Below are 12,482 nucleotides of genomic sequence, written 5' to 3'. Positions count from 1 at the left end.
ACACACACACACACACACACACACACACACACACACACACACACACACACACACACACACACACACACACCCCCCCCCCCCCCCCCCCCCCCCCCCTCAGGTGGTTTACATATGGTGCTTAGAAGACTGTGGTTTCCAATCTGAATTCCATGAGAATATTGTTACTTTACTATACTTCATGACTGAAGACCTCATCCAGAGACATGAAGTTTTGTAGCTTGCAAATGGAGGCAGAGCAACAAGAACATGCTTTTAAATAAAATATATCTATTCACAAACATATATTCTCATGTGGTATTATATTAGAAACATTTAATGCAAAGTCAGTTTGATTTAACTTTTCATAGCATATATTGTGTCCAAGTTGGGGAACTCCAGTCTATAAGCAGAATTTTGAGTAGTTAAAGTTGGTTCAGAGTAGCATGTATTTTTACATTGACCAATACTGCTTTGATGGGCAACTCATGTTGAAACATATAATTATCTTGATAAGGAAGTTACCCACACAGTCTGATAAACACAGTCAACTAGGTGAACAGATTTGGGAACTTTAGCTTTATCTTTTGCCTAGTTCTTGGTAGTGCTTTATGGAAAAATACTTCTAAGTTTCTACTAGAGTTGACATATCCATATATTCTCTGAGTTTCAAGTCAAAAAGTAGGGACTTAGGATTTACTGTACTAGTATGACTGACAAGTAGATGGGCGTCTGTATGTTCTCTAAATATGAAAGAAAGTAAGGGAAATGTCTTGATGATGAGCAAGCTGGGTACTCTGACTTAAGTAATTGTAAACTCTTATACTTTGTCTTTCATCCTAAACTTTCAGGGTTTTTCATCAAAATTTGTTTATTCTTACACCTATGACAAATAGATTGACTAGTTATATTTTTTATGAGAGCTGAAGCCCTGAAAAGTGATTGAGCCCAACATATTATATAGGATTGTTTTTACTGAAGAAGTTAACTATTGAAATGGTAATGTTTCAGGTGGTCTGTGGTCTGCAGTGTTTTGACTATTAATAAAATATTGGGTTGGCCAAAAAGTTTGTTTGGGTTTTTCTGTTACATCTTATAGAAAAACCCAAACGAACTTTTTGGCCAACCCAATAGGTTATCTAACACCTCGCTACTCAGAAATATGTGGTTCCCAGATCAGCAGCATTCGCATCACTGGGAGCCAATTAGAAATGGAAAATTTTAGGGTTCACACCAGAGCCACTGAATCAGAATCTGCATTTTGGGAAGATCCTCTGATGATTTGTTAAGCACGTTGAAGTTCTGACCCAAAGCATGTTTTTAGGGGCTTGAGCCAGTGTCTTGAGATGTATTAGCAGCCCTATAAGCCTTACTTTTATATAACTAATCTGCTGCCCTTTTGGTTGGTCCCTTTTTACCATGTTTTCTGGGATTCCTAATAGATAGTTCTTTACAGTTTAATATTTATTATGCTCCTATGATATTGTCAGGCATTGGATTATAGAAATGTAGAAGGTATGATCTCTGCTCTTAGGCAGTGTAACAATAACATCCTGTTCTGATAAGGAAGTCAATTTACTATCATTTTCTATCTCCTTGTAAATCACAGTTCTTCAGGGAATTTAAAATAGTTCCTGCTAAAAAGTTAGATACCACTGTTCTAGAACTTTCATAAAAGCATGGTGTATGATAATGGATTATTTTAAATAAGGAATGGATAAATGGCTATGTAGGTTTATAAATTAAAAGCCAGAAAAATAGCAAAGAGGCACAATGTTTATACAGAGAGTTTTTCCTGAGTTCTAAAAGATCTTTGCAGAAATAAATGGAAAGTCCTTAATTTTTGTTGAGTTTAAGAAATTGTTTTAATTTAAACTTAATTTAAATTACTTAGGGTGAACACTTTGGAACTACGGAAGCCACAGAAGCCTTCTTTGCAATGACTCGATTGTTTCAATCTAATGATGTAAGTCTTTTTTTTTTTTTTAATTCTTTTAGGCTAAAAAAAGCTCCTTTTATCTGTTTTCCTTGGGGGAACTTAGAGTGCTCCAAATTAGGGAAAGTTGCTTGAAATGTTTAAAATTACTTAAAAATTTTCTCTTCATAAAATTTATAAATGTTCATTAAAGGACATATGAAAATGAAAGAATGAAAGTATATAGTTCAAAGCTGTTCACTCACAGATCTACCGTGCAGTCATGAAGACGGCTAATATCCAGCTTCTGGCGTGACACTGCGGAGGTGGACTGGTATAGAAGTCAGAGGACATAGCTATCACATCTCTAAGTTCTTAGTCAAGTTTCTTGTGGGCCTGGGGTTGCTGTTGGCAGATGAGAAGACGCGCTGGATGCAGAGTGGGGAAGGGACATGGAGTAGGGAAGAAGAAGAGTGAGGACAGACTAAAGCTGCCAGCACCTCTGCATCTGTCTCTCATTACCTTCGACCACCCTGACTTTCAAGCATAATGTGTGCTTCACTTCTGTCTTCCAAATGTGGCACATATTTCCTTTTTGCCCAGCTCTGACTCAGAACCATCAGAGAAGGGGATTGTGGGATCTGTATTTCTCAGCTTTCTGTTAACATAAATTGGCCAAATTGTGCAGTTCTTTTGGTATGTATTGCATATCATCACAGGCCACATTTTGTGCCTGACCCCGAGGATTTTATAGGATTTGAGTCTGGTTATGTGTCTAGATAGTGAGCAGTTTGGGGATTAGGTCCTCAGGAACATCGGTGTCCCATGTAAGGCAACTATCTCAGGGAAAGTCAGTGCACATTCTTCAGGCAAATGGAGCCTAATTTCCTCAGACAGGGTATGAAGGACTGCTTCTGCTTGCCCAGGAGGCTTGGAGGAATTTAGAGGTTCAAGGTACTTCACTTCATCAGAATCTGCCCATATGTCCCCATTCTGATTTTCAGGGCCCCTCTCCTTGCCAATCATGGTCCTAACTTTAACATAAAATGGCTCACAGGGGGTAAATTGAATTTGCATTGTAATTCAGTCACCTGCAGGATATACTTTTCAGAAATCTCAGCCCTGTGTCCACATGGCATGAGGCTTTTTATTAAGGCATTATGGACGTTTTCTAGTCCCTGACATAGACCTTAAGCTGTGAATTCAAAACTCCGAGCTTAGCATTTTCTTTTACCTAGTTTGCCAGTGTACTTAGAAGGAACTAGGCCATTATACAACTCATTTTTACAAAAATGTTCTATGGCAGCAACTAGTTGATTACCCAAACCTTTGTCTTCTATAGTCCTTGATTATATTTGTCTGCAGGTGATGATTTAAGTATTTTGCCACAGCATGCCATGGATGACTAGTGTCCCCTTTACCACTGGAGACAGGGTCATTAATTCCTTTTATCAAGTCAGAAAAGCAATTTCAGATTCCTATCCTTAAGGCCCTATTTCCCTTTAATCACTTCCTGTACCAAAATTTGGGGTTCAATCAGGGAAGCAGAATTGCTGTGTTCATTATTGAATTATTTATTAGAGGAATTAAACTAGAAAACGAGGCATTTCAAGCTGCTGGAGAGTGGGGTCACGGAGAGGGACTATCATAAAAGTTGTGGAAGGCTGCTTCACGTGTCTTGTGGTAGGCCAGAGGCTGTCGCTGCTCACAGGGCTGGCAGTTGGGAAGAAGAGCTGGACATGGAGCAGGGAAGAGGATGCAGAGCAGGGAAGAAATAGCGTGAGGACAAACTCGAAGCTTCTAGCACAGAGGTTGTATTAAGAGAAGAAGACATGAAGTAGTTTTCTAGGAAATGGATTGGGGAAATGTAGGATTGTTGGACAGGACGCATGGCCCCTTCAAGTTAGTGGTCATGAATTAAAGTATTCCCAGGTAGCATGGTGAATGTTTTTCTCCAGCTACAGGCTTCAGGTTAAGGCATGGAACAGTTAAAGATGGGGTTTAATCAAGATTGGGATTTTGCCATGTTAGTAAGCAGAGGGAGGAAAAAGGAAATTGAGTGATTGAAATATTGACTGTGGAGTCTGTGCTTGGTTAGGAGGCAAGTAAGAACGGGGGCTGATTGGGACAGTAAAGAGTTGATGGAATCAATGGCTTGTAGGTCATGATGGAGCGAAAGAGTTGAGTTAGGAGTGGTGGTTGGAGAGTGAATGCTTGGAAATGAAATACAAAAGGGGTACTGTTACTGAGTAATGACCAGGATATTTTATTTTTTTTTGTAGTGACTGAGGTTTAGTAACCATGTACAGCATGATGTGATTTGTTTTGATGGTCCCTTAGGCAGAGTATGGAATTAAGGATATGATTTTTTGTGGGGAAGATGAGGGGGTTTTGCCAGTGGCATGTGGAACTCCTTCCTTTCCCAGCCTTCCTTTGCCAGAGGGTAATAATTATTTTGAGATTGGTATCCTCCTATGTTTATATATTATATCTGTTTGTATCCATAATATATACTTAGTATTTTTGTGTTTTAAAATATAATCTGAATGATGTCATCTTGATATTATTTTGCAATTTAAAAAATTAATGTTTTTGAGATCTGCCCACTTGCTACAAGTACTTTTACTTTATTCTGTTTTACTGCTGTATGGAATCCCAGTGTGTGAATATACAGTATTCTTATTTATTTATCCATTCTCCCATTGGTAGATCTATAAGTTGCTTCTACTTTTTTGCTATTACAAATGACATCACACATAATGTTTATGTACATGTCTTCTTGTGCACATAGAGAATTTTTCTGGGGTAGATACCTCTAAGTGGAATTTCTAGGTAATGCTATTTATACGATCTTGCCAAATTGATCTTAAAGGGTTGTACTAATTTACACTGATTTGCTTCCAAATCCTTACCTGCTCCAAATAATAATTTCTATTATCTGATCTAAATATTTGCCATTCACAAGAAGGTGATATGGCATCTCTTTGTGGTTTTAATTTGCATTGCCATATCACTGCCGAAATTGAAACTCTTTTCATATAGTTAATGGCCATTTTACTTTCCTCCTCTGTGAATTGTCTGTTTATATTCTTTGCTTATTTATATTCCATCTATTGATTTATAGGTTTAAAACTTTATTTTAGCCTTTAAAGAATCTGCTTTGTTTTTTTAATTTTAAAAATCAGCTTAAATATACAATAAAATACACCAATTAAGTGTACAGTTGTGTTTTGACCAGTGTATAGAGTCATGGAACAATCACCACAGTCATGATATAGAAACTTTTCGTCACCCCAGAATGTTCCCCCATATTTCTTAGTTGTCTATCTCCTCCCTCAACCCCTAGCACCTGGCAATCACTGATTTACTTCCTGACAACATAGTTTTGCATTTTCTAGAATTTCATTTAGATTTAATCATATAGTATATAGTCATTTATGACTTTTATGTCTTGTTTCTTTCCCTTAGCTTTTGAGATTGATCCAAGTTTTTGTATGTATCAGTAGTTTGTTCATTTTTATTGCTGAGTAGTATTCCACTGTATGGAGGTAGTCTTTATTTATCCATTCACAAGTTAATGGATATTTGGGTTGTTTCCAGTTTACAGATATTATAAACAAAGCTGCTAAAAATATTCAAGTACAAGTCTTTGTGTGGACCTATGTTTTCATTTTCTTTGGTTAGTATCTAGAAGTGGCATTCTTGGGTTTGCATTTCCTGAATGATGAATGTATTAAGCATGTATTAAGCAAACATATGCTTATTTGCCATCCGTTTATCTTCTTTGGTGAAGTGTCTGTTGAAATCTTTTACCTTTTTTTTAAAAAAAAAATCAGGTTGTTTATCTTCTGCTTATTGAGTTGTAGGTGTTCTTTTTATTTTCTGAATACAAGACCATCATCAGATAGGTGTTTTGTAAATATTTTCTCCTTCCCAGATCCCAGTCTGTGGCTTGCCTTTTCATTCACTCACCACTGCATTCTTTTTCTTTCTTTTTTTTTTTTAAGTATAATATACAAATAGTAAAATTCACGCTTTTTAGGGTATAGTTTTATGAGTTTTGACAAATGCATACAGTAGTATTATCATCACTGCAGTCAAGATTTAGAACATTTCCATCACTCCAAAAAATTCCCTACTATATGATCTATTCCTCGCATCCTCAGGCCCAGGAAACCAGTAATCTCTTTTCTTTCCTTATAGTTTTGCCTTTCCAGAAGTCATAAGAATGATATCATACTATATGAAGCCTTTTGAGTCTTCTTTTCAGGCACTTAGCATAATTCATCTGATATTTGTCCATGTTATTTTTTGTGTCAGTTTACTCCTTTTTATTTCATTGTAGTAATTTGTTGTATGGATGTACCTCAGTTTATTTGTTCATTAGCTGAAGAGCATTTGGTTTGTTACCATTTTTTGGTGGTTATGAATAATGTTGCTATAAACATTCATGTATAAGTTTTTAAATGTAAGTTTTTATTTCTCTTGGGTAAATACCTAGGAGTGGAATTGCTGGGTCATATGATAGGTGTATATATGTTTAACTTTGTAAGAAACTGCCAACCCATTTTCCAAAGTGACAGTACCATTCCCCCCATTACTGTATGAAGCTTCTAGTAGCTCTGCATTCTAGCCAGCACTTGGTGTTATATGTTTTTTGTTTGTTTATTTATTTTTTAATTTTAGTCATTCTAATACGTATGTAGTAGTATCTCTTTGTAGTTTTAATTTGCATTTTCCTAATGACTAATTATCTCAAAATCTTTTTATGTGCTTTTGTTGCCTTCTATATATCTTCCAAGATGAAGGATCTGTTCATATCTTTTGCCCAATTTTAATAATTTGGTTGTATATTTCCTTATTATTGAGTTTTGAAGATCTTAATGTATTCTGGATAGAAGTTGTTTATCAGATGTTTCCCAAATATTTTCTCCTAGTCTGTGTCTTGTTTTTTCACTTTCTTAGTCTTTAACAGAGCAGAAGTTTTAAGTTTTGATGAAGTCCAGTTTATCATCGTTTTTTTTCCTGTTATGGATTGTGTTTTTGATGTGTATTATAGAAATCTTTGCCTAACCCAAGGTCATAGAGATTTTCTCCTATGCTTTTTCCCTAGGCATTTTGTAGTTTTTGTGTCTTAAATTGCTTTATGATCATTTTGAGTTAATTTTTGTACATGATATAAAGTGAGGGTTGAATTTCTTTTCATCTCCTTCCTCTTCCTCCACCACCCCCTCCTTTTCCTCCTCCTTTCTTTTCTCATCAAATTCTACTGGAATAATTGCATACCAATATGGAGGGAGGAGGAGGAGGAAGAAATAATGATGATTGCGTTACAATGGCACATTGGAACATTCTATTATTTTCATTGATATATATATCTATTCTTATTCCAGTATCACACTGTCTTGATTACTGTAGCTTTATAGTAAGTTTTAAATCAGGTCGTGCATGTTTTCCTATTTTATTATTATTTTTTTCCTTTTCAAAGTTGTTTTGGCTCTTCTAAGTTCTTTGCATTCCTCTATGCATTTTAGAATCAACCTGTTCATTTCTATTAAAAAGGCCTGCTGGAATGTTGATGGTGATTGCATTGACTCTAAAGATCAATATGTTCAACTACAAGAAAATTTAAAACAAAGAGATCAATTTGAGGAGAATTGACATTATAACATTATTGAGTTTTCTACTCCATAGACATGGTATATATTTCCCTTTATTCAGGTCTCTAATTTCTGTCAGCAGTATTGTAGCTTTCAGCATAAAAGTCTTATACATATTTTGTGAACTTTATCCCTGAAGCAGTTAACATTTTTTATACTATTGCATTTGTATTGTTTGTAGGTAGTCTATAGAGATTAAATTGATTTTTGTATATTGACCTGTTTCCTGTGATCTTGTTAAATTTATTTATTACTTCTAGGAGTATTTTGGGAGATTCCTTAGGATTTACTTTTTTCAGTCTGTATGCTTTTTTTTTTTTTCCGGTACACGGGCCTCTCACTGTTGTGGCCTCTCCCGTTGCGGAGCACAGGCTCCGGACACGCAGGCTCAGCGACCATGGCTCACGGGCCCAGCCGCTCCGTGGCATGTGGGATCCTCCTGGACCAGGGCACGGACCCGTGTCCCCTGCAGCGGCAGGCGGACTCTCAACCACTGTGCCACCAGGGAAGCCCTGTATGCTTTTTATTTGTTTATCTTACCTTTTTGTCTTCTTGCACTATTGTATAGTGTGAATAGAAGTGATGGTAGAGGACATCCTTGCTTTGTTCCTGATCTTAGAGGAAAGGTATTTAATCTTTCACCATTAAATGTGATGCTGGCTCCAAGTTTTTCATAAGTGACCTTTATCAGGTTGAGGAATTTCCTTTCTGTTCCTAGTTTGCTGGGAGATTTTTTTTTTCCATAAATGGGTATTGAATTTGGTCAAATGTCTTTTCTATATCCATTGAATTATTGTGGTTTTCCTTTTTTAGTATATTAATATGGTGAGATGCATTTATTTTCCTGGAAAATATAAAATCTTTGTTTTCTGTTTGTTAAAATTTGTTATGGATTTTGACTCTGTGGTCATGAAACACATTTATGTATAGTTTTTTCTTGGGTTTTGTATTTGGGTAATGTTGGCTTCATAAAATGAATTGAGAAGTGGTTCTTCCTCTGCTCTCTGGAAGAGTTTTTCTAGAATCATTATTAATTTTTCCTAAAATGTTTGATGGAGTTCACTATTGAAACCATCTTCATTGTAGGAAGGTTTTTGATAATTAACTGCTTTAAAAGGAAATAGATATGCTGCTATTCAGATTATTTGTCTTCTTTTTTTTTTTTTTGCGGTACGCGGGCCTCTCACTGTTGTGGCCTCTCCCGTTGCGGAGCACAGGCTCCGGACGCAAGGCTCAGCGGCCATGGCTCACGGGCCTAGCCGCTCCACGGCATGTGGGATCTTCCTGGACCGGGGCACGAACCCGTGTCCCCTGCATCGGCAGGCGGACTCTCAACCACTGTGTCACCAGGGAAGCCCTATCTTGCTGTTTTAATTTGCCTTCCCCTGATGACATATAATGAGGAGCATCTTCTCATATACTTATTTGCCTTCTGTTTTTCTTCTTAAGTGAGGTATCTGTTAAGGTCTTTGGCCCATTTTAAAATTAGGTTGTTTTTCTTATTTTTGACTTTTAAGAGGTTTTTCTGTTTTTTGGGGGGTTTGTGGTGTATTTTGGATAACAGTCCTTTCTCAGTTATGTGTTCTGTAAATATTTTTCCCAGTCTGTGTTATCTTCTCATCCTCTTGACATTGTCTTTTGCAGAGCAGAAGTTTTTAATTGTAATAAAGGCTGACTTATCAATTATTTGTTTCATGGGTGATGCCTTTGGCGTTGTATCTAAAAAGTCATCACCATACTCAACATCATCTAGGTTTTCTTCTAAGAGTTTTATAGTTTTGCATTTTACAGTTAGGTCTGTGGTCGATTTTGAGTTAATTTTTGTGAAGAGTGTAAGGTCTGCGTCTAGATTCATCTTTTTGGCATGCGGATATCCAGTTGTTCTGGCACCATTTGTTGAGGAGACTATCTTTACTCCTTTGTATTGCCTTTGCTCCTTTGTCAAAGATCAGTTTACTGTATGTATGTGGGTATATTTCTGGGTTGTCTTTTCTGTCCATTGATAAATTTGTCCATTCTTACGCCAATACCATTCTGTCTTGTTAGTGTTTACCGCTTTCTTTTTTTTTTTACTCTTCATTCCTTACTGTATTTCTGAGTTATTATCTAGAATAATTTTCCCTGTGCCTGAAGAATATACCTTCTAGAATCCCATCTTTTGTAGACTTTAGATATTTTATCCTATGCAAGACCCTGGGCTTACACTTCTGTGGCTATGAGTTGTGTGTTTTTCCATTTTGGGCACCTGTGAATTTCCCTTCATTTTCCCTTGGCTGTGTATTAAAATTTTTTTGTTCCTGTTTTATTCAGCATTTCTGTGTATTTGTTTAGGCAGTATAGTTGTTAAAAACACATCTTTGTCAACACTACATTGTCACTCTTTAATTTTAGCCAATTTGGTGGGTGTGAGGTGGTATATGAAATGTGGTTTTAATTTGTATTTCCCCAGTGACTAACAGTGTTGAGCCTCCATTTTTTGTGCTTTAGCTAAATTTTTTTGGATCTCCAGTTTTATTCTGCTTCATGGTAGATTTTTGCTTGGGGGGGGGAGTGTAAATTTTCTTCTGCTCTGAAGTTTTGATTGTCATTTTTTTTGCTTTCTTCTCATAGTAGCTTCATATGGATGTGATATGCCTCATTATCTGCCCCCATGCTGCCTTTCTCATTCTGGGGTGATTTTTTCTTGTGTTTAATCACCATGAGAATCCTCACTCTGTTCTGCCTGTTCCTTAATGGGTTCAGTAGTCTCCAACAGATCCTTTGTACAGCTTGGACTCTGGAGCTGGGTCTGATGTATTTGACTTTCACTACTTATAAGAAATACGAAGTTACTTGGTAGAGAATGAGGCTAGACAGGCTAGAGGAACCAAGGCTTTGAGCATTGAGTATGAGTGTTTATGAATAAAATCAGAGATCCAGGTGAGGAGAAAGGGTGGGCGAAAATTTGTTTAACACTTCTTTTGGATCCAGGTATCCATCTAGAAATCTTGATAATTGAAAATAGTAGTTGTACAACCACAAATACCTTAAGAAAAAATATGCTGAACTGAGGAAAACACAGAGTCTGCATGTCTCTCTGTATATATTTTTAAAGAATTTAAAAAATACATTTTCTAGGACAAGCCTTTAGCACTTTGAAAAACCTGTCTTTGGACTCACATTGTCACAGTCACAGTTTGGGTCCTTCTGTATAAAGATCCATGTAATTAACTGAATTTTTGAATTTTCATCTAGGTGTCTTCTACTGTTAGTGCATCAATTACTTGTGTTTAGGAAATACTAGAATTTTGAATATTTCTCATCCAGGCCTTTTTTTTTTTTTTTTTGCGGTACACGGGCCTCTCACTGTTGTGACCTCTCCTGTTGCGGAGCACAGGCTCCGGACGCGCAGGCTCAGCGGCCGTGGCTCACGGGCCTAGCAGCTCCGTGGCATGTGGGATCTCCCCGGACTGGGGCACGAACCCGTGTCCCCTGCATCGGCAGGCAGACTCTCAACCTCTGCGCCACCAGGGAAGCCCGAGAATCTTTTTAAGAATAGCTTTCTAAATATATTGACTTGGGGCCCTCACTTCAAACAGTTTAAAAAACCATTTCTTTATGAATAACCTTTTGCCTTTTATAAATAATTTTTCAGCAAACATTGAGAAGAATGTGCTACCTTACTATCAAAGAAATGGCTACCATCTCTGAGGATGTCATAATTGTGACAAGCAGGTATGTGAATAGTTAAAACCTACGATGTGATACTTACATATTTAGTGGAGTATTTGTTGTTCTCTTTCTGTTAATTTTACTTTTTGACTGTAAGAAAGCCAGTAGGAATTGAAAAGAACATAATGTCTTAAAGCATTCTTTTCTAAAATGTGGTTGTCATGTGAAAACCATCTCTGTTTAATAAAGCTGAGAAAGAAGTCACAAAGGATAATACTAATAGATTTGATTACATTTTAAAATGTCATAAAAATATATAAGCAAAACTAAAAAGTAAATGATACATTGAAATAAAATATTTATTAAAAAAATTTTATTTTATATTAGAGTATAGTTGATTTATGAAAAAATATAACAAGTACATCAAAAGGCTAACATCTATAATATATAAAGAACTCTTATACTTCAAAAAACTCCAAGTGATACTTCATAAAATAATCAATATAAAGGATCTAAATATCTTTAAATAGTCATTCTCACTAGTAACCAAAAAATGTAATTAAAAATTCAACAATGAGTTACAATATTTTTTTGTTTTGTTTTTTGTGCTTTTTAAATTCAATTTATTTAAACTTAAAAAAAAACAAACCCCAAAACAGCTCCCCCATTTCTCCCACTCCCCCAGTCCCTGCCTCTGGGAAACCACTAGTCTGATCTCTGTATCTCTGTATCTATGAGCCTGGTTTTATGTATTTATTTATTTATTTAGATTCCACATATAAAAGAGATCATATGGTATTTGTCTCTCTCTGTCCGACTTATTTCACTTAGCATAATGCTCTCAAGGTCCGTACATGTTGTCACAAATGTCAAGATTTCATTCTTTTTTAATGGCCGAATAATATTCCAATGCATATATGTACCCCAATTTCTTTATCCATTCATCTGTTGATGGACACTTAGGTTGTTTCCATATCTTGGCTAATGTAAATAATGCTGCAGTGAACATGGGAATGCAGATATCTTTTTGAATTAATGTTTTCTTCAGATAAATACCCAGAAATGGAATTGCTGGATCACATGGTAGTTCTATTTTAATATTTTGAGGAACCTCCATACTGTTTTCCATAGTGGCTGTACCAATTTACATTCCCACCAACAGTGCAGAGGGTTCCCTTTTCTTCATGTCCTAAACAACACTTGCTGCTTCTATCTTTTTGATAGTAGCCATTCTAACAGGTGTGAGGTGATAGCTCATTGTGATTTTGATTTACATTTTC

The 12,482-nt window shown here is 36.2% G+C and overlaps 1 protein-coding gene across 2 annotated transcripts in view; it reads left to right on the top strand.

Moving 5' to 3' along the window:
- COPG2 (COPI coat complex subunit gamma 2) overlaps positions 1-12,482 on the top strand; it is a 130,008-nt gene that overhangs the window by 3,606 nt on the left and 113,920 nt on the right. For both annotated transcript variants that reach the window (XM_060020897.1, XM_060020898.1), the window contains exons 4-5: positions 1,871-1,942; positions 11,186-11,265. In XM_060020897.1, the coding sequence (XP_059876880.1) occupies positions 1,871-1,942; positions 11,186-11,265 (152 nt within the window). The remainder of the gene's footprint in view (positions 1-1,870; positions 1,943-11,185; positions 11,266-12,482) is intronic.

The sequence above is a fragment of the Delphinus delphis genome, chromosome 9, assembly GCF_949987515.2.
Source record: "Delphinus delphis chromosome 9, mDelDel1.2, whole genome shotgun sequence".
NCBI lineage: Eukaryota > Metazoa > Chordata > Mammalia > Artiodactyla > Delphinidae > Delphinus > Delphinus delphis.
This window is presented reverse-complemented; position numbering and strand designations above follow the sequence as displayed.